This window comes from Pterocles gutturalis, unplaced genomic scaffold (assembly GCF_000699245.1).
Source record: "Pterocles gutturalis isolate BGI_N339 unplaced genomic scaffold, ASM69924v1 scaffold9492, whole genome shotgun sequence".
Lineage (NCBI taxonomy): Eukaryota > Metazoa > Chordata > Aves > Pterocliformes > Pteroclidae > Pterocles > Pterocles gutturalis.
Window position 1 is genome coordinate 1 of NW_010110232.1, and position 20,261 is coordinate 20,261.

Genomic DNA, 20,261 nt, shown 5'->3' on the forward strand with positions numbered 1-20,261 from the left:
AAAAAAAAAAACAAACCAAAAAACTGTGCTGCAGATTCCAGTCAGATGTTCCCTTTTAAACACAGACTTGACAGATAATGTTTTACCAGTATCAATGCACATCAGTGACCACATTGTTCCATGTTGCATTTGGGAGTGCTTTCCAATTAAAAGCAAATCGCTGAAAGAGACTTTCAAATTGGTTTCATTGAAGAAGAAGAAATGAAGGGAAGCTACTTGAGATCTGACAATAGCTGAAGTGATTTGTAAGCATGAAGCATGCAAGATAACATTTAATTAACAGCAGCAAAAATAGAACATTGCTTTGAATTTACGTAAGTTCTCTTGTTCTGTGTATGCGCAATGCCCTTTCTTTAAGTTTCTCTTCTCAGAAGTCTGTATTAACCCTCCATTCCTATAGATGATATACCAGTCACAAGTTGGGCAGCATTTTCCATCCCTTTTTTGAAGAACCCAATGCTCACTTGTAGTGTTTGCCCCAGGCAGTATTTTCTAAAAATCTCAATCTGGAATTGTTTTCCTTAAAGCAGTGAAAATGACCGTGTAGCAGATATGACAAATAAATCCTTGTATTTATTATGGCTACACAGAAGCTCACTTATCAACTGCTGTATGAATTTGAAACGTCTGTCTGGCTTAGTCAATTAATATCTCCAGAGCACACAGAGAAACCAGGATGACTGCAACTCAGGGGATGGTCCCCCAGTCAGCAGAGCCACATGGGCAGGTTTTTGGTGCCACTCACCTGGTTGATTTTGGATGCCTGCTTCAGGGAGACCTGAACTGCCATTACCAGACACCTTGTCTCCCTGCTGACCAGTGAGAGGGCCCTTACACCATGGATGGCTCCAATTATGCAGATCGTTCAGTGAGACTGATCTTGAGAAGGCCTTGGCTCAAAGCACATCTGGACCGGACATCACTCCAGTGGTCACTGCAGATGGGAAACCCCTTCACACAGACTCTGCTTCGTATGTGGTGTGATGGTGTCACTGTCTGCATCCAGTTCCTGTCCTGCATCAGGATGACAATGTTGAGATGCCACTGAAATGGTCATCATGTTTGCACCAGAACCCTCTCCAGTCCCTCCAGCAGGCTGCCTCTCCCTTTGTGTTGAAACTGGGCAAGATGCTGCTCCCCAGGGAGACCACTGCTGCCCATCTGCTTTTAGACTCTGTGATGCTAGGCTGATGCCAGGATGGCATCTGTCTGGTGGGATTCATGGTGTTGGCCAGGGTGCCTACCCCATTCACTGATTCCCCAGTCCCCTTGTGCTACAGAGGGTGGTTTGGACTTAGGGAACAGCTGGAGGGACTGGATCATGCTGAGCAGTTGGGTTGTGGCCTCTCTATCCATGGGGTGCTCTAACCTCCACTTACCAAGGCCCTGAGCAACTTGGTGCAACTATGAAGCAAGTGCCCAGATGATCTGCCAAGGTCTTCTCCAGCCAGACCAATTCTGCAGGGCTGGGGACCACAGTGGGCACGCAGCCATTGTCCGTGGGGCCAAGCCCCTGCAAGTCTCCCAGTAAGGGGCTGGCGTTTGGACCTGATACCCTCTCACTGAAGGTAAGGGCTCCCCTTTCTTTTAAATGAAGAACTAGGATTTTTCTGTGGCTGTGGTTCCCTTTTCTCTGCTCCAGCATTAACCTTCCCAAAAGTCTACACTGCTTATGTTCTGCTGGAGTTTGCAAACCAGTCTGAAACCTGCACACAGCTTGCGCTGTGCCCACTAGATCAGACTGCTCCTCTCTTGCTTTTATGGCAAACACATCCTAGGTTAACTGTGGTGTCTGCTCTTTCCGTGAAATTATTCTACTTTCAGTTTTACTCCAGTTTTGAGTATTGCAAGCTTGCTGCATACTATACTACACCTCTGTGAATTAGAAAACCTCAATGACACTATATCCCAATACAAAAAATAACAACTGTCACAAAAACTGGAGCACTGATTACATCTGGATAACACAGTCACACAAATAGTTCATACATATGCCCATGTTTCTTGTGCAATTGATTAATTGCTATCTGTAATTTGTTATTGATTACTAGTGGATTAACAACTTACAATCGCAGTGTTCAGGCCCCCTCCAAGAGGTGCCTGGTTCAAAGCTCAGTGTACTACAGCACCAAAATTTGAAACCAAGAGCTATTGTAGCATCTTCACAGAAGCTGCAACAAAGTGCTTTGAACCTGCTTGTTGTGTTGTCTGCTGGGGATAGTCCTTGGGCCCACAAAACTCATTGGAAAAGTTCAAAAGCTTGTGAAACCTTGTCCAAAAGATTAGGTTTTAATTATTTCCCCACAGACTCAGCTCCATACTGAAAGGCTCTTTGGGATCTGCAAAATCCATGTCCAGGTACTTCTGATGTCAGCAGGTGCCTGGTTTGTCTCACAATTAGTGGCAGCTGCAGGTTGTGGAGCTGCGTGTCTCCAGCTCCTGTTGGGCCAGCCACTTCATGCGACTTCCCACCACCAGAAGTGGTTTGGGACTGGGGACAGCAGGGTAGGATTGGCTGAGACACTCAGCAAGTTCCCCCATCAGCCTAATCGAAGCTCTGATGTCTGAACAAGATGGCAACAGGATGGCAACTGAACAAGGTGTTGGAAGGAGCCATCATCACCCAGCTTTTGTGTCTGAGTCCAGCCAGCTGGAGATATTTGCTGATATCTGTCAGTTAATTAAAGCCGAGTTTTCCAAAGGCAGAATAATTGTTCTTCAGACAAATTATTACGCTCTTTTATTGCCTGCCATTGTGATGATTCTGTAATTTTTATTTTGTTGTGTGATAAATACTCAATCATACTCTTTACTATTGCCTCAGATTGTTTTGATAACTGAGCTTTACATAATGTTTTATTTAGGTATGTGCCAGTTGCCTGCCTGTAGTTGCATGTGTCCAAGATATGTGCAGTGGCCAGTGGGCCCTGCTGGCCAGACCAGATGATAGGGCAGCTTCTGCTGCTATCATGCACAAAGGAAAGCCTTCCCCAAGCACCTCCTCACCACCAGCAGTGGGAAGTGTCCCAGGGGAGGGGGAGGTTCAGCCTGGACATCTGTCATGGGAGAGGAGCTGAGATCACCCTCCCTTGACCACAGTTTGCTCAGACTTGCCTGGAGCACTGGGGAGCAGGAGGCTGTAACACCATGGTCTGCTGCGGTGGGGCTCCAGGAGCTTGGGCAAGGCTGTGACAGCAGGGAAGGAAGAGAACTGGGGCGCTGTGCTGGTGCCTGTGAGCCTGAGGGCCAAAAGGAGTCTCAGCTCCTGGCAGGAGGTGGTGCTGCCAAGGACCGTGCTGTTTGGGAAACCTCCAACGTCCAGCCCCGGGACGGGACTGTGCATGGTGGGACATACGTGAGCAATGCATCCTGTGTGAGACAGGCATTATGTACTTGAACTGAAGGACATGGTTAGGTGCTTCAGAATTCTGTATGAGTCCCAATAAGGGGCATTGAGTACCAGTGTGTAGACAAAAGGCAAATTTTGGTTATAAAACTGCTTGCTTTCCTGTTGAGGGGCAAAGTTATAAAAAAACTATTAGTCAACACTGTAATTGATGGTTTGATAGCAATTTGCAGCAGCACAGTACCATGAATATCAATTTTATTCAAAAGAACAGATAATGAAAACTTTTCATTTTGTAGTGACTCACGTGTAATACACTGCATTTCCTTTAATAGCAAATGATGTGCGTGCAAAATCCATAGTTGCTATGATTAGTTGTTGCTGATCTTTAAAGATAAGAAGCAAAATGGGGAAAAAAAGTGAAAACTCTGTCAATTTATCAACAAGAAAGTTACTCAGATACTGAAGTAATGAGGCTCTGAATAAAAATGACTATAATGAATCACTTCCTTGAAGTATAATTTAGCTTGTGTTTAGAACTGAGTAAGTACAGCCTTGAGGTCCTGAGAAGTGTGTATTTCGTGAAGGCAAGTGAAATTTATTTAAGCTCTTAACAATTTGTTTGGTGCCTGTTACATAATTGGTGCTGCATAGATTCCAGTGCGGGATAACGGAGCTCAGAGCCTTTTACATCCTCTGTGCACAAAATAATGTGGTCCTTGTAAGTAGCATAAAATCCACTTGGCATGTGAAGCCAGTGCAGTGTGATGGCCCTGGAGATGTATTTCAAATTTGCAGGAGTAGGTATTCAGTGGGAAGCAAGTTGTAAGATCAAGCACCTAATGTGTTCTGCAATTCTATGTTTCTTACTATTCAGCCTCTGGGCGTTTCCTTCCTAAGTAATGATCAAAACTCCACCACAGAGAAAGCATTGATTTTGTAGAATCAATATTAGCAGAGCAGATATTTAGAATATGTTTTAAAATTCATTTAGACTGCCGTTCAGAAAGACCACACTTGTCTTGGTCTGAGCACTTATTTTCATTGTCAGTTGTGGAAGATAAAAATCAACACTACTTTAGCAGAACAACTCTAACATAAAGAATTATTGCATATTATTATGGAGAGATGCACATTACTGCCAAAAAGTTTGTGATTTTTTGTCACTGCTTTAAGAACAAAGAATCTAATTTTGGGAACAGACGGTCACCTCACAAAGTAAGAAATCGTAACTTCTCACTATCTTCAGGCTTTCTAAATTACAATTGTTCTGCTGAGTTTTTACCTCCAAAGGCAGCAATTCTAGCCTTCATAAAACAATTCTACTGCACCTTTACTTATTGAAAATAATCCTTAATTCCCTGTTATTTTTGCTCTTAAAAATCCCAGAGAGCTTGAACAAGTCTGTGTCTATTCCTGTGTCAAGACCTATTTTACATGGCTCTTGGGACATGCTCTGTGTTGGTAGGTCCCATGACAATTTTCCCTTTCCATTGCCAGAAAACTCTTGACAAACATTATTTCAGCTGATAGATTCTTTCAAATGCCCAGGGACACTTCTACAGGGACAGGTGCTCTAGCTTTTTTCCCACTACATCCAGGGGATTTCCATCTTCTCTTCTGGGTTATTTTAACAACAAAGACTTACCACTCTCCAATAAATCTCTGCAATTGTTATTAATTTATTTCATTTATACCTGCTAAAGAAGGAAATATCATTTAAGCTGAAGATTTATTGCATGGTCTTTAAGTAGAAGACTTTTAATCGTTAAATCTTAATTAAGGTGGGGAATTCAGTACCTCTCTCTGGGCAACTCACTACAGTATTTTTTTCTGAAGAGCCACTCTGAATTTCATGTTAGTAAAGGAATACAGGAGTTGATTTATGTCCTGTATAACTCTGTCTTCCAAGGCTGAGATTCCAGTAAGGATTGTCAATTTTCCCTTTCCCAGCAAACAATAATTTTTAACTCTAGGTTCCTTTGTAGTTTTTGTGGTGCTGAAGCATTTTTCAGTCATTGCTTGAGTGTTGATTGACCCATCAGTTCAAGTTCAGTGGTTTTCTTTCTAAATCTAGCACAGTGCTCCTATGCTGTGTAGTGCTATTGTAGTATCATACCACCTTTTACATCACATAGGGGAAAGTCAGTGGTCATGCCAAATCAAAAAGATGAAGTAAAGTGCTTCATTCTTGGACACCAGAGTCTGCAATAAGCCTGTCACTCACATCTCCTGACAATTTTGTGGGTATTAACATTAATTGTGAATTTTGGTGATTTTGCCTACAGTGACAGTAGTCAGGGTGTCTAAATCTTGGGACACACAATTTCTTTTCAAAGACAACATTTGCATACAGTGCCTCTTCAAAGACTTTTGTTCCATTTCTGTTGTGAGGAGCTTGATTCTTTTTATTTCTGAGGAGGATTTGCAGCTCTTGTAAACCTCCAGGCTACAACGTTGTTAACTGGTGAGTTCTTTTCTTGCTTCTTTTGACAGATATTAATGTTGTTCATGTATTTCTTATCCTGCTTTCTTTTTTTCTCTCTTTTTTTTTTTCAACTTTCAATGTGTGATAGGTGATTTTTTTGGTGTTTTTTTTCTTCCCCCTCTCCTTGTAGTGCTTTTATTACCTTGGTTTTCTTTCTTTTCATTCATGAGGATACTTCATGAGGATACTTCTTTCCTTACTTCTCCAAAACTAAACCCTGGAGGAGTTGTGACATTTGACATCCGTGAGCTGACTTCTTGTGACTGAAGTTCTGCAACTCCTGATATGATGAGGGCCTCCATAAATACAGATACAGAGGTTGAAATGGCTATTGATTTTCTGCATGAAGAGCTTAAACCACAGACGGAAGAATGGCTAGCTGGCTGGGGTCTGGGTTCTTCTGGGTAGAGTGCTGTGGCTGATGTTGCTGCCAAAATGCATGCTGATGAAAAGGAGTAGGTGAAGTGGCAACCAGTTCTGGGAAAACCACCATGTACTCAAGTATTATGCATGGAGTAATAGCAACAGATGGTGCTGTCCTACGTAGTGTGTTGTTTTTCATTCTCCTCCATCTATAACAGTAAGTTTCCTTAATAATAGCATCCACTTTTATATACTATGGAAGGAGAAATCTCAAATCTCTGAACATTGAGTGTCTTTTCTATAGAGCCTTGCTGTTCTGAAGGTAATTAAGTCATGTTAGAACTGAAATAAAAAGTACCACACAAAGCTGAAAGGTGGGAAACCCCACTATTAAACTGCAGTAAGCAAGAGATTGTGAGTTTATCTTCATCTAGTCCTGAGCTGTTGTACCTGAAATACATTGTTGATGTTTCAACTTCTCCCGTGTTTTTCAGTGACCAAGGAGCAGTATTTTAAAGATCTTTCCCTCTCCCCAGTTTGAGGGTAGGCATGTGGTAAGTATGGTCTGATAGGAGAGCCCTTGAGCTTGTTCCCAGTCTGCCCAGCCCAGTAACTCACGCTGGATTACCGAAGGGTCTCTGGGAAAGGCTGGTGGACCTGGACATGGTTAGGGCCGCCCTGAGAGTGACAGGCACCCAGAAAGGATGAGCTGAGTGGGATACTGGGGACAGAGATCCCCTGTTGCCGCAAGTTTCCTCAAAGGAAAAAACTATTTCATTGAGCCCTGATTTTTTTTTTCCCCCTGATTCGATGTCTCTGGCACTGGGTGTCCATGCCAGCACCACCAGCACCACACCGAGGGCCCAGGAAGCCCACAGGAGGTCACACAGGGCTGTAGCAGAGATGTAGTGGCCGAGAACCCCCCACTTGGAGCCCTGAGCCAGGGCTGCTCCATGCCTTGGGGTAGTCAGAAGCAGTTTTGTCTGTTTTTTTTTTTTTTTGTAACAAAGCAAAACATTCCCACAATCCCCACCTTTTACATAAACACAGCCCTGCAGGTTGGACACACTTGTCTGAGTCTAACCGGCTGCCAAACACATCCCTCTGTTCATGAGTCAGTCACCAAAACTGGGTTCCTAAAACCCTACAGAGGGAGCGTGTGAGGTATCCTGTGGTTTTCCCCCACTTCAGTTGGGGGGATTAACTTCAGAGCTGATGAATACTCAAGGCACTTGATTTTTGGTGACTGTCTATGAGATTAAGAGGCAGAAATCGGTGCTGAAAATCTCAGGCATGCAGGATTAATCACTGTTGACTGTTAATTGAACACTGGAGGAGGAACAGTTTGCTGTCTCTATTGTGAGGTAGCACTCCCAGAAAATCTATGAATCAGTCCACGTGCCTCCCTCTGAGCCAGGACACAACTCTGATCCTCTGCCATACTGTGCTTCCTAGAGCTCTCCAGGCTTTCACTGCTGGCTCACTGAAAGTCTGGAAAAAAATAATCTGTATTTGTATACCCCTGCCTCCACATGTCAGCAGGACACTTCACCAAAAACCTTAAACAGTGAAGGTGCCAGTGAGTGTACATATTCCATGTGAAGGTGTATGCAACCTTGTCAATACAAATTTCTGCCCGTTATGTTACTTTAATAGTCCACAGTTTTGCAGAAGCATATCTTCAAAGTTATCATTTCCAGAAAACTGTACAAGACTTAGGAAGTTTAGCCAGAATGTTCAAAGAGCTCCTGAGAAAAATACAACATAATAACATTTTGCCAACTCTTTGAATGTATTTATTAATGTTTGGATTTGTGTAAGGAAGTTTCCATGCTATAAATTTTTATTAAAAACATGTCATTAGAAATAAATAGTACATTTACAGTCATAAACAAACAAGTAGTTTTTACACACACTTATGTTGGGTTTCCTCTTACAAAACTGGAAGTGTATTCCACCATCTAATTTTTTTGCTTATACTTGATAAAAAAGGATGAAGTTACTGCATGAAGTTTATACTGATTGTGGGTTTTATATGTCCTCAGACTAGATACACTAGGTTTGTGTCTGTTTTCCTAATAATATTTATATTGGAAACATAGCCTTCTGTTTTTGCTGTTGATTTTGGATGTAGTAAATGAGCTTAAATACTGCAGAAAAAAATATAACTGTAATAACAAAGATTAATATATTGTTTGCTTTTTCCTGCTCACTCATGGGAATGACTGATTTGTGTGAAAAAAAGAAATATGCTTGTACCATAGAGAGACTCGATAATACCAGCTAGTTAAAGGAAAAGTACATTTTTTTAATTCACCAGAACCTTATTTTCATTAGCTGTGTGAAAATATGTGGCCTGGTTTCTCAAATACTAGGAAAGCAGAATTCCTCAATGGTGTTCTCCTTTCTGTTTTCTGTTTCCTGCAGATCGAGTTGATGATACTCAAATGTCACACGGTTGATGTGTTTGCCGCTGGAGACCATTCGCAGCACAGTATTGTCACAGCCAATTTTCATTTGGGCTAATCGGGGAAAAGAGATATAGAGGAGATATAAAGATACATTTATATGAGAGAGAGGGAAAATTGGGAATTACAAAGCACAAGTACATGCAATTTTGGAAGCAAAGCAGATTTGTGTGTAGTAATGACCGACCAGTGGTGGTATTGCTGACTAAATACCTTCTTTTGTATGCATTAGTTTTACTTTATAATGGCTTGGGTATTTAATCAAATGTTGTAGCCTCTAATCATGCAAACACCACTCGCTTCCCATCCACCTGCAGTCTCACATACGTATAGATAGACACAACGCAGAGGTCTGCAAGTGTTTGCACTTGGGAAGCTATGCTACTGTTAGATACCACGAGCAATGGGTAAGAGTAATGGCACCCTATCCTGGAGATATCAAAAATTAACAATATTGAAATGTTTCCTGTTAGAGGGATGAGTGGTTTTGTGTGTAAGGAGGTTCTTCAGAGTGAGGAAGGTATGTGAGAGTCCCATCAAGACAAACTCACATGGCAATTCCCAGCATACAGACCTACACCGGGGGAAATCAGGCATCTCACTAACCACTGCTTTAGATGAGCCATTTTGCAGGGGTTTGGCAAAACCTGTTTCATTTGCAGTACCTGGAGCACCTTTCTTTCTGGAGGAGAAATCCAGTGGGTCATTGGGAGAGCAAGGGCTGCTGAGGTGGGACTTCCCTTCCTTCACACCACCAGGAAAACACATTTTCATCTCATCATCTCATCTATCTCATCATCTCATCTCATCTCATCTCATCGCTTGGTTAAATGCTTGGTTAATGCTTGCTGGTTAAAGCTTTGGACAGTGCCTGGACCATTAATCTGTGGTGTGATGAAAGGCAAGGGGGATGGCAGGAGTGAAATGCCAGGCACGTTCCTGCTCTCTGACCCTGCAGAAATGGTACTATTCCAGTGCACTTGTTCATACACACACGGTACAACCCATGTGCCACAGGTGCTGGCCTGTTGCATCACTGCAACACTTCATACTCCTCTGTATTGAATATTAGGGAAACTGAGAATTGTTATTTGTATGTGGAGAAAGAGGTAATTGACCTGATGTTATTGTGAAACAAGTTCACATCTCCCCCAAGGTTCAAAGCAGAGAGTGGATCTCTGAGGCTTTTTGGTGTATGTGTTACTCCTTCAGCAGAAAAGGAGGCTTTGGAAATGCTAAGTGCGAAAAAACTCCTTAACTGAAAATGTAACTGCTCTGCCTTCATTTGTTATTAATTTCCAGACTCATCTGGCTACTCTAAGAATGACATCTGTCATAGGACAAAGGTTTTAAAAATATATGTAACTTAACCTTGTTATAATGATTACTCCAGGGCAAGTGAAGTTGGTTGTGGGTGTGCTGTATCACACACCCCAGCCGCAGGGTCTAGTAGCTTTAGCTCTCATGTTCTGCTACATGTGAAGTTCACCAGTCCTGCAGGAAACCCAGGTGTGTGGGCGCTCTGCACGACTCCCTCTAGCTAATTATTTTATCATGTGGAGGTAAGAGGAAGAAGGAGTTCTCACCAGATCCATGAAAGGAGTGACAGAGATCAGCCAGTGGAAACATCTTGGATGGGTCTAAGCCAGTTCCTCCCAGTAGCTCTACAAAATCTCCCACTCCCGCACAGCCTGCTATTGGTTTCTAAAAGGAGATTAAAAGTTATTCATCTTCAAAATTTAGCAATTCTCTGACAATTGCAGTCAACAGTAGGTTTTAGAAGTTGTCTCTGCTCAAAACCTGTGTGAAATCAGGCTGTTCTCATCCTGAGCTTTGTTATTTCAATTTGACATTAATCAGTTCATTTAGTTCATTTCCTTAAGGGATTCCAAAGAAGGACCTAAGAGGGCTCTGAAAATTACTGGCAAGTAGTTAAGGTGTTGATCCAACTGCTTTTAGTGCAGATGAGCAATCTGATTCTGGATGCTTAGACATGCAATCAAATTACTACAATCAGGAGCTGCATGTGTGCTCACACTCAGCTGGCAGGCAGGAACTTTAACTCCACTATACTGTACTTATTCCTAAGTAGTAAGTGTTGCTAAAATGCCCTATTCTGGCAAAGTTCAATTAAAGTAGGAATTAAACATAAGAGTAGTTTTGTGTGACAACAATGGCTCACTGTGTATTAGACCCACCAGTGCTCCTTTCCTGAAAGTTAAGGCTGTTTGTCAAAAGCATCTTGCACGGGCATCTTGTGCACCTTTGGGCTGTGAACCATATGCTACTGTTTAGGTGCCTGATTTCTTTATTTGTCATCCTGCTCTTGCACCTTGTCTGCCCAGTGCTGAATAAGTCAACTCACTTGGCTCATCTCTCAAAGCCTGGTTCGGGACACATTGTGAACCACCAAGTCCTGCTGCTACTGGTTCATAGATATTAAGAAGGGAGAGAGAGCTCATGGGGGTCTGGGGACATTGGCTTGGACTGTAAAATCGGGCGTACCATTATTTTCAGCTAATTTGTAAGGGAGGAAGATGGGTACCTCTTTTATACAAAAGGCTTTACACTTGATTAAGATTTTGTCTGCCCTCTGTTGCCTTTGTTTCTTGTATAAGCAAAGTGGGCTCTTCCACTTTGGTGAGGAAGAATGAGAGTCCCTGTGAAAACTGCATGTAAGGCAAGGGTGTAACTGTGGACTGACTTGAGACGAGTCATCCAATATTTAAAATCCACACCTTGTGTAGTGCTCTGGCTGATTTTGCCCTCAGGCACCATACCATAAGCTGAATTTCCCCTGTCTTGCCAACAGCTGATCTCTCTCTCAGCATTGCAAGGCTGACCCTTGCTCCTGAGCACTTCCCATTGGCAGTCAGCCCTTTCCTTGCTCACCACCTGTGAGCATCCCTTGAAAACTCCACGCATCCCTCCACTGACCTCTCCAAATCCTTTTTCCACTGAACCTGCACCCTGGGGCTTGTGGCCTCCAAAGCCATGCCAGACCTCCCCCACCCTACTTGCTTGTGCCTCCGTGGAACAGCTCTCACCAGAGTTTCCAGTTTTTTTCCTAAATCTCAGACCTTGGTGTCAGACTCACAAAACACTCCTAACAGAACCTTGTTCTCTATTACCTCAGACATTACTCCTTTCATCTTACTTTTGAAACCTGGCCTCTTTTCCATCTATTGCCTTTGTTGCAGCATTAGAAGAACAGTTCCTGCTGCAGACCAGCATGTACAGCTAACTGTTATTGCTCATTTCTTACCTTGACCCATACTGACCATGTTCATACTTTCACTTACGTTGCCCCTTTTGCTGGGTACCAAACACCAACCCAAATAACTATTTCTTCATTTTGCTCCATGCCGTTCTTTAAAACTTTCCTTGGTGCAGCAACATCAAAACAAAAAAATGAATGTGTGGAGACCCCTGTATATGGCACTGACAGAGACTCTGTTGCTGGTTCTTTGCTTGTTTCCATCAGTTGTCTCTTGTACTGTTGCCTTGTCGTGCCCCTCCCTGTTGCATGTGACCATTGTGAGCCTTGACTACTACTCAGATGCCCATGAACGACCTAGGCTGCTGATCTCACTGGCACCAGAAGACAAACTTTCTTGCTCCTGTCCTTCTGGATATTTTGTAATTTTCACCTTCTTGGACCTCCCCGGCACACGGTGCTACCAACAGCTCTTGTCAGCTGTCTGGTTGCCACCAAGCACCAAATGCTGTGGCCAAACTCCAGCCCTGAGCTGTGCATCAGAGCAGATGGAGCAGAGGATGCTCAGCACACCAAGCAGGGGATCAGTTGTGAGTATGTTTGTAGTTTCACCATGTTAGTACCTCACTACCTAACCCGTGTCTCCTTTGCTTAGAGTGGTTGCTGCTTTCATTAGTTTAAATATAGACAGACAGCTCTCTGGGAGAATACTCCTTTCTTTCCAATGAAATTCTTACCCTCTGTTATGGCAAGCAATATTTACATGCATTAATGGTACTTTGCATAATTTGATTGCCTCTGCAACATTACAGAGACAATAGCTACAGAGACAGACCCAGCTTTCGTCTCTGGGAGGAAACCAGAGCCCACAGTGTGCGTGCACATGGTCTGGAGCACACGTGCCTCAGCAGCCAGTGCCACAGCCTACCCCTGCTTCACCCCCTTCCCTCTCCCATGCCTAGGAAAACTGCATATCATAGCAACTTCTTAGGAAACAGCTCACCTTTAAAAAGAGGCCATTTAAATGTCCCAAGATAAGATCAGATATTTTTATCACCACTGGGTAGATTATGGAGAAGCTGCAGTTTCTGTGCTGATGAGGAATGACCATGGTAAACCTTCCCGAGGGAGTCTGAGAGATGACATTGCAAGCTGGGGCACAGGAGAAGGTACAAGAGTCACTCATGCAGTCATCACTGCATGTAGCAAAATCATGTACTTTCAATACTAACAGAGAACAGGCAACTTAATTACCGAGAGTTACAACCAAATGCTGAAAAAATACACATATGGCATTTTCCCGTGTTCTTGCATGGTATTTGTTCCCTAAAAATTCCCTGCCCATTGCTTACCACATAGCATGAGGTCTTGCAGAACCTGAGGGTGAAGCAGTCAATGGGAGAGCTCACACCCCAAATCCATGCATCAGGGGCCTGTGTTGTTAGGGGCTCACACTGTTTTCCAATTTGAAGGAGGCTAAATATGGATGCAGGGCTTTTGTGTAACGTTGACCTGTTATTGCCGGCAACCTCCTAACTCTTATTCTGCTCTTCTTAACTGGGGTTCCTCAGCCTACAAAACATCCCCTTGAAACTAGAGCGGGTACATGCTGATTTTGTCTGAAAGTTCAAACCTAACAGTTCAGGTAAGGGAGCAGCTTATCATCTGTGTGTGCAGCCCATGGGGTCCTCCACGCAGACCTGGAGGCCTGCAGCTGCTGCAGCAAGCCAGGGAAGGACACAAGCCAGCTCCAGCAGCCGCACACAGTGATCATATTGACGGGCATGAAGCCACACCAGCATGGCAATCCAGCTTACAAGCTTGTATCGGAGCAACTCAGAGTAAGGACAGGGCACACATGCTGTCATCTTTATCCTTTTCATGGTGAAGTAGATAAATCAGACTGGCCTGAACAATAATTGTTAAAAGTCCTGTCATGGAAAAACGGTCCATGTGACTATTATTTGTTCCTTGGAAGCTCACAGGCTTAGGGAAATAACTTGCAAATAGATCCTTGGCATCATATATCACTCATAACGATCACAAAACTATTTGATGCACTGTTTTTGCTGTTGAACTTTTTAAAATATTTTTTTCACACAGATCTAGAAATTGCTGAGATTAAACTTTCTAAATTAATACTACTTGTTCTAGCCAAGTGTGTTGGAACACAACAAGGTTAGATTGGAAGAGATCTTTAAAAGAAAAATCCTTCTGGTCCTGAATATTGAAGCCATGCCTAAGTTATCTTTTACATGTAACTTTTTTTTTGTTCTTGTTTTTTGTTTCCCCTTGAGGCACATGCTGAGACTGAGTCAAATCCTCAGGCATGCAGGTGTGTGTGGCTCCACTGGCATTACTGGAACCCTGTCAGTGCAGGTAACACCAGAGAGAACTCAGTGCAAACCTACACGTTCATTTTGCTACCTGCCCCAAATGCATACCCATTTGACAATACAAAATACAGACTTACGGAAGAGGTTGGTATTTTTCTTGATTGTGACGGTAAATCCATTGCCTGGCTGATGAATCCTGAAGAAGATCATTGCCACATTCTGTGATGACCTGATGCTCCTCTGAACATTGCCAGTCTCACAAAAGTCTGCGTATCTTTGGGAAGTGGGGAGAGGATGGTCCAAGGAACTCGGAAATTTCTCTCCTTTGAGTATCCAGCCATCAAATACCTACAGGGTTTCAATAATTAAAAACAAGGCTTTTGTTTATTGTTCTGTTAGCAGAAAACAGAAACATAAAGTATTACAGATGCTTATTTTGACACCAGATGGCCTGTCCAAAACCAACAGCTGAAAACAAAAATTATTTGTATTTATCAATTTCCCAGCATTTAACTAATTGTTCAAGCTTCAATCTCTGTTTCTGAAAGGAATACATATAAATTTTAATGCTATCTTTATTTCCTTCAGGTCACAATTTTGGTGATCTTTTTTTCAGGGATGCAGCTCTTTGCTCCAGCATTATTTTTTTTTTTTTCTTACTATTGCAATTCCACTGTTACTAAGAGAATTTTTTGACCAACTTGATTTGGAAGCCACGTGACATAAGTCACCCTCTCAGACTCTGGGCATTAAGTCCATTGATCTGGCCTGCAATTTTCCACCATCCAATTTTTGCAGCTTGTCATTAATGGGCCCAGAGGGCTTCCAGAAGTATTGGAATACAATGAAGCTTCAGGGAAGAATTATTGGCAGAGATATTGCACTGTGTTGCGTCTGTTCTTTCAGCTCATCCTAACTGCTAGAAAGCAGAAAAGAATGCTGCCTACTTGGCTGGACCTTAAGCAGCAACCTCTATACATCTTTCCTTTACAACAAAAATAACAACAATTTACCCTCATCATCTGCAGGGAAATGTGTCACAAATGTGCCAGAATGAGAAATCTCCATTAACTCTAGAATCGCTGCACAGTTGCCTGCCTCGCTGTTTTAATTCTCTCCTGGTTGCTCTCACCCTGTAATTCCTTCTACACTCCAATCAATACTTCAAAAATCCAAGGACCGGATCCTGCCATTGCTTTGGTGAGTAATCCTAATGTGAATATGAGTGAGACTTCCTTCCTGCAGGAAGAGCTGCAGGATCAGTCTCTGGATTTGCCAGAACTGTAAGTTTTCTGAAGTAATGAGATGTCGGTACTCAATTGACCAGAGAAAAGCTGCCTGCATAAATGCAACAGTATAATGCAGAAACTGGGGACCCCATGATCAATGAAAGGAAACCTCTATAAAGCCCCAAAGATCTCTTGGCATTTTTCTAGCCTCCGTAAGTGGCTGTAAGTCTAGGTACAAAATCCTTGGACCCACAAGAGGCTGAAATCAGCTTCCCTGTAGCAACATGGGGAGAGACCCTAGCCAGGGGTATGGGATGGAGGGACAGGATTCCCCAGAGTAAAGTGAGCAGGGGGCCAGCATCTCTCCAGGAGAGGAGACAAAGAAAAGGCTGAAAGGCAGCTTTCCTCTTCCTTCTTCCTGGAGCTCAGCTTACTGTGGGGCAGGATGGGGTCTGTGCTGGGCACGACCACCACAGCACAAAGGGTGAGGGGAGCAGCCAGAGGCCATCGAGCTTCCCCTTCTATCCTGAACTGTGTTCACATCTTGGTCAATGCTGCTGCCTGACAGCAAAATGCACTGGTAAATTTTTTCAATACTGGAATATAAACGGCTCTGAGTAATGAACCTCTTTTTGTTCAGAGCCAATGTCCTGAAAAGATCTAGCAGGACCATTTGAAAGAAAGCCTGCCACGATCCACTCATTAAGAGTCTGATGCTAAATGACCTGCAAGCAGAGATCCCGAGGCAGTAACAGCCATTTGGAGAGCTGTATATCTGCAAGGCTCATGTTATTGTTGCAATGAGAAAACCCTCCTAACAGGGCTTAGCTCATACTGACCAAACTTTTCAGTCAGTCCTCCAGGTACAGACACAGGTAGAGATGCTCCTTGAAAAGTTCACAAGCGCCAGTGCTGCAGTTTGGAGAGGAATCTTCAGCCTGCATCCAGCTTTCCTCTAGAGGTGTGGTAATAGGGGGGGCAGACTTTCTCAAAGTGCCTCAGAGAGGAGGAACAGCCGTCCCAGAGACGGCTGCTTTGTGAAAGCCTGTTCTGCACTCACAAAAACACACATGCACATTTGCCTGCCCCTTCCACATGTTGTAAATTTCTCACAGGTCAAATGAGAGCAGGGAAGGAGAAGCACAGCAGGACTTGCCAGCTTCTTACCTTCAGGAAATCACCCCCTTGGCAGTCAATGTTGACAAAGTCGTAGTCTATCGTGAGGAGCTCCTCGGGTTCCCCGATGAAAAAGGTTGCGCAGTGCAGCTGCGGTTGCTCTGCTGTGAAGGTGAACTGCCCCTCTATACTCAGCATGTCGATGCACCCTGGAGAAACAGAGACACGGGGCTGCTGCCTCAGCCTGCTGGTGAGGGAGACCAGTGCCAGCTCCCACAGCACAGGGAAGGGGGGAGCGAGGAGAGACCCCCCATGCTGAGACCCTGCTGACAGGGATGAGAGGGAGACCCAGCTGAAGCAATTAGGAGCCTGATGAGCATCAGAGAATGAACAGAAACTTGCAGGTGTGAGCACTAGTGTGCAATGGGCGGGAGAGGGGAATGACATGTCAAAGCATCTCTGAACAGAAAACTCTGTGTGTGTGTACGTCCACAAGTGTACACAATTGTACACTCTGTTCCTTCAGATTTCTCCCTAGTCACAGCTTTTCCACCTCCCCATCTCCTGGAGATGTGACCCTGCCCAGGGACATGGGTGGATGATCACCATCCTCCTCCCATGACTGGGGACCCTCAACTCTGAGCCCCATATTGATCATTCTGCCGCAGCAACATTTTTCTGACATTTTAACAATTTGTCCTTCTTCTCCCTGCACTTGCAAAAAGCGCCTGCAGCTCTGTCACTCCCAAATAGCCCCTTCCCCCCTCCTTGAGCCCTGAGTTCCCCCAGGGACTGTCCCACCTGCTGGCAGTCCCCACAAGAGCACCAAAGAAACTCACGGAGCGACCGCCGGTAGATCTGCCCTGCAGACAGCTCTCGCTTCAGATCTTCACTGAGGAGTAGAAAGGGCTCGTCTTCACCAGCATCCCTCACCTGGTGAAGGAAAGAGAGCAAGAAGAGGCTTGGGCAAAGTGAAGTGCAGTCCTGTGCCTGCACCTCTCTAGAACATGCACCAGCAGATTAAATCCCTCCTCCAGAAACGGTGCAGCTGTGGAAGAAGCTCAGTCAGAAAGCTGCCAACCTGCAGCAGAGGGGAACAAACCTGACACCTAAGAAGTGAGCCCAGCAGCTCAGTGCACAGTGAGTCTCTTAAATCCTCAGGAAAAATGCAAGTTTGAGAAGAGGGAGGATAAACAAATGGGTGCAGGGGAGACAGAACTGTTGCATTAATGTTACACAGGTGTAGGTTTAATGCAGGAGAAGTGGGAATAGGAAAGGAGAGAGGAAAAAGCATGATGCTCAAAAGCTGGGAGTACAAGTTAGAAAACAGTAGCTAAAAGCATAGCAAGGCATGTTATTTGTCAGCCCCATTGCTCACCTCTAGGTATCTGGTTTCCCCCTTGGAGGCTGCCAGGAATATCAGAACAAAGTGGCACTGAAACTGGAAAGCAGACGGCATGCTGACACCTCCTCTGGCGGACCTCCCCCTCTCCCTGTGGCCAAGTTCCTCCCGGTCTGTGCCGGTAGGCAGGAGCCGCTGGGGTATCTTGGAGAGACTCTTTTTATAGAGCTGTTGGGAGGGGAGGCACTTGGTCCCCGTACTGATAGGGTAACCCATGGTAACTGAATTCCTCTCGCAGTGACACACTATGTGGGCATGACAAGGGTCCAAATCACAGCCACAAATTTCCAAGCCAGTCAAATTCCCTCGCTGGCAGATGCCTTTTCTACTTATCTGTTCCAGCAAAGCTCAAAAGCTCTGGGGAGGAGAGCCCATCCCTGGGCAGCCGGGGCACTCCCACAGTGTACTTATTTCCAGTTACTCCACAGTGAGGAATGAGGACTACCCCTCCCTCCCCCTTGTCTTCTGCTTTTCCGCCCAGGGCATTTCAGACCCACAGGGCTCCCTGCCTCCCTCCTGCTCTCTGTGACATGCAGCTCTCCGCAGCCTCCGTGCCAGGTGCTTCCCACTGTCCAGGCCTGGGTGGGTGTCCCTGCATCCCAGCCAGGCTTGCAGTCTGGGGCCAGCATCCCCCTGAGACTGGGGGACCCGCTGGCTTCCAGGTCCTGTGCCTGCTGCTGGGGCACAAGGGCTCTGCAGCAAGTGCACAGCCAAAACCAGACAGCTCTCTCCACCAGACATGTCTTTCGTACAGAAACTAGGAAAACTTGAGGTTCCCAAGAGCATATTCCCCCCAGAACAGCTGGTACTGCTCCAGCCCTGATCCTCAAGGGAAACCTAGAAAGACCTTCTAAAGATTAACCTGGGAATTAAAATTCATAACTTTGCAGAGTACTAAAAATCAGGAACTCAGTGCAGATATTAATTTTAGAGTATATTCTTGTTTAACTCTGACCCAGGATGAGCCATCAGGACTTTGCAGACAATAACTACCCTTTCCCCATCTCAGGTTTCTTGCTAAAGTCTTCCTGCTCCATGCCTCCCTATCAAATTGTCACTTTGGTTCAGCAAAACTTAGAAACAATACAATCTGAAATGGGAAAACTTTTACGTTTGCTGCTTCTGATTTCAATGTTAGAGCTTGTGGACAGAAACATTTACTTGCTATTTCACCCAGCTTGTTGGTTGAATAAATAAATAAATCTTATTCTGACATTATTATGCTATAATTCGTAGTCTCGTGGTCTACTTTAATGTAAACTATAATATTGCTCCGTATCTGCATGACACTTCTGTGAATTTGCCATATCTGTGTGGGTTTCAAGACGATTAAAAATACAAAGGAAATGAAAAGCATTATTTTTGAACTTTGACATCAAGTTGTTAAAACTGCTTTGGGAAACTGAGTAGTTAATTACTGCATGAACCAAGACTGAATTAATTAATCTTCATGTACTTGCCTTGAATTGTTTAAATATTGTATTTTAGGCGAGGATTATAGAAGCACCAAGGGAGTCTGGAATCTGAAATCCATTGAAGTTCTTTGGAAACTACAAGTTTTGTTGGAAAACTGCAGGGTTAGTCCCAACGTGCATTAGAGGGTGGCTGGGAGGTTAATCAGGGTGGTGAGAGGTACCCTGGAGACCACCAGAGTCCTGTGGGATCAGGAGGGGCTGCAGGGAAGACCAGCCTCATTTGCTTTTCTTAACACACGTTCACTTTCTGAAGAGATGAAGAAAGTCAGGATTACAGCATGACTCCTCATCTCCCCATCTTTGAGGCACTTTGCAGAATGTGGTCCCAATTCTGTCTGGGGTGCCCCAGTTTGCCCTGCTGGCCCCCAACCTAGACCTCAGATGCTGGGTCTTTGAATATCTTCAGTAAAGGACAGAGAGTGCTTGATTGTGTGAGCATTTGACCAGTTGAGGAAGATTTAGTTAAATTCAGCTCCAAAAATGAGTGGACAAATGACACTGCAGCTAAATCAATATGACTATTAAAACAGCTGTGAGGTGATCTGCTCAGAACAAAACATACCAACAGTGATATCAACATATTTTAAACTCTGGCCCATGAATAGCTGAGGTCTGGGCTAGCATTCACTGGTGAAGGTGCCCAGACAATCAGGTAGATGCAGGGGCTGGAGGACATCCCAGCAGATGAGGTATGAGGACTGTCCTTCTCCAGCCAACAAGGTGGTGGGAGGGAGGATAGGAGCCACCTCCAAGTTTGTTGCAATTCCTTACTTACACGGGACCTATGGTGGCTTTGCATTTCCTACACAACACCTGCAGGA

The 20,261-nt window shown here is 44.3% G+C and overlaps 1 protein-coding gene across 1 annotated transcript; it reads right to left on the reverse strand.

Moving 5' to 3' along the window:
* Positions 1–8,561: 8,561 nt before the first annotated feature.
* Positions 8,562–18,093, reverse strand: CRHBP (corticotropin releasing hormone binding protein). Its single transcript, XM_010073270.1, has 7 exons — positions 17,942–18,093; positions 17,403–17,496; positions 16,615–16,772; positions 14,356–14,566; positions 12,886–13,034; positions 10,252–10,369; positions 8,562–8,719 (listed from the first exon to the last, which is right to left on the reverse strand). Exons 1-7 carry the CDS (start codon positions 18,020–18,022, stop codon positions 8,562–8,564), a joined length of 969 nt encoding a protein of 322 aa, XP_010071572.1. The 5' UTR covers positions 18,023–18,093.
* Between the last annotated feature and the right edge of the window lie 2,168 nt (positions 18,094–20,261).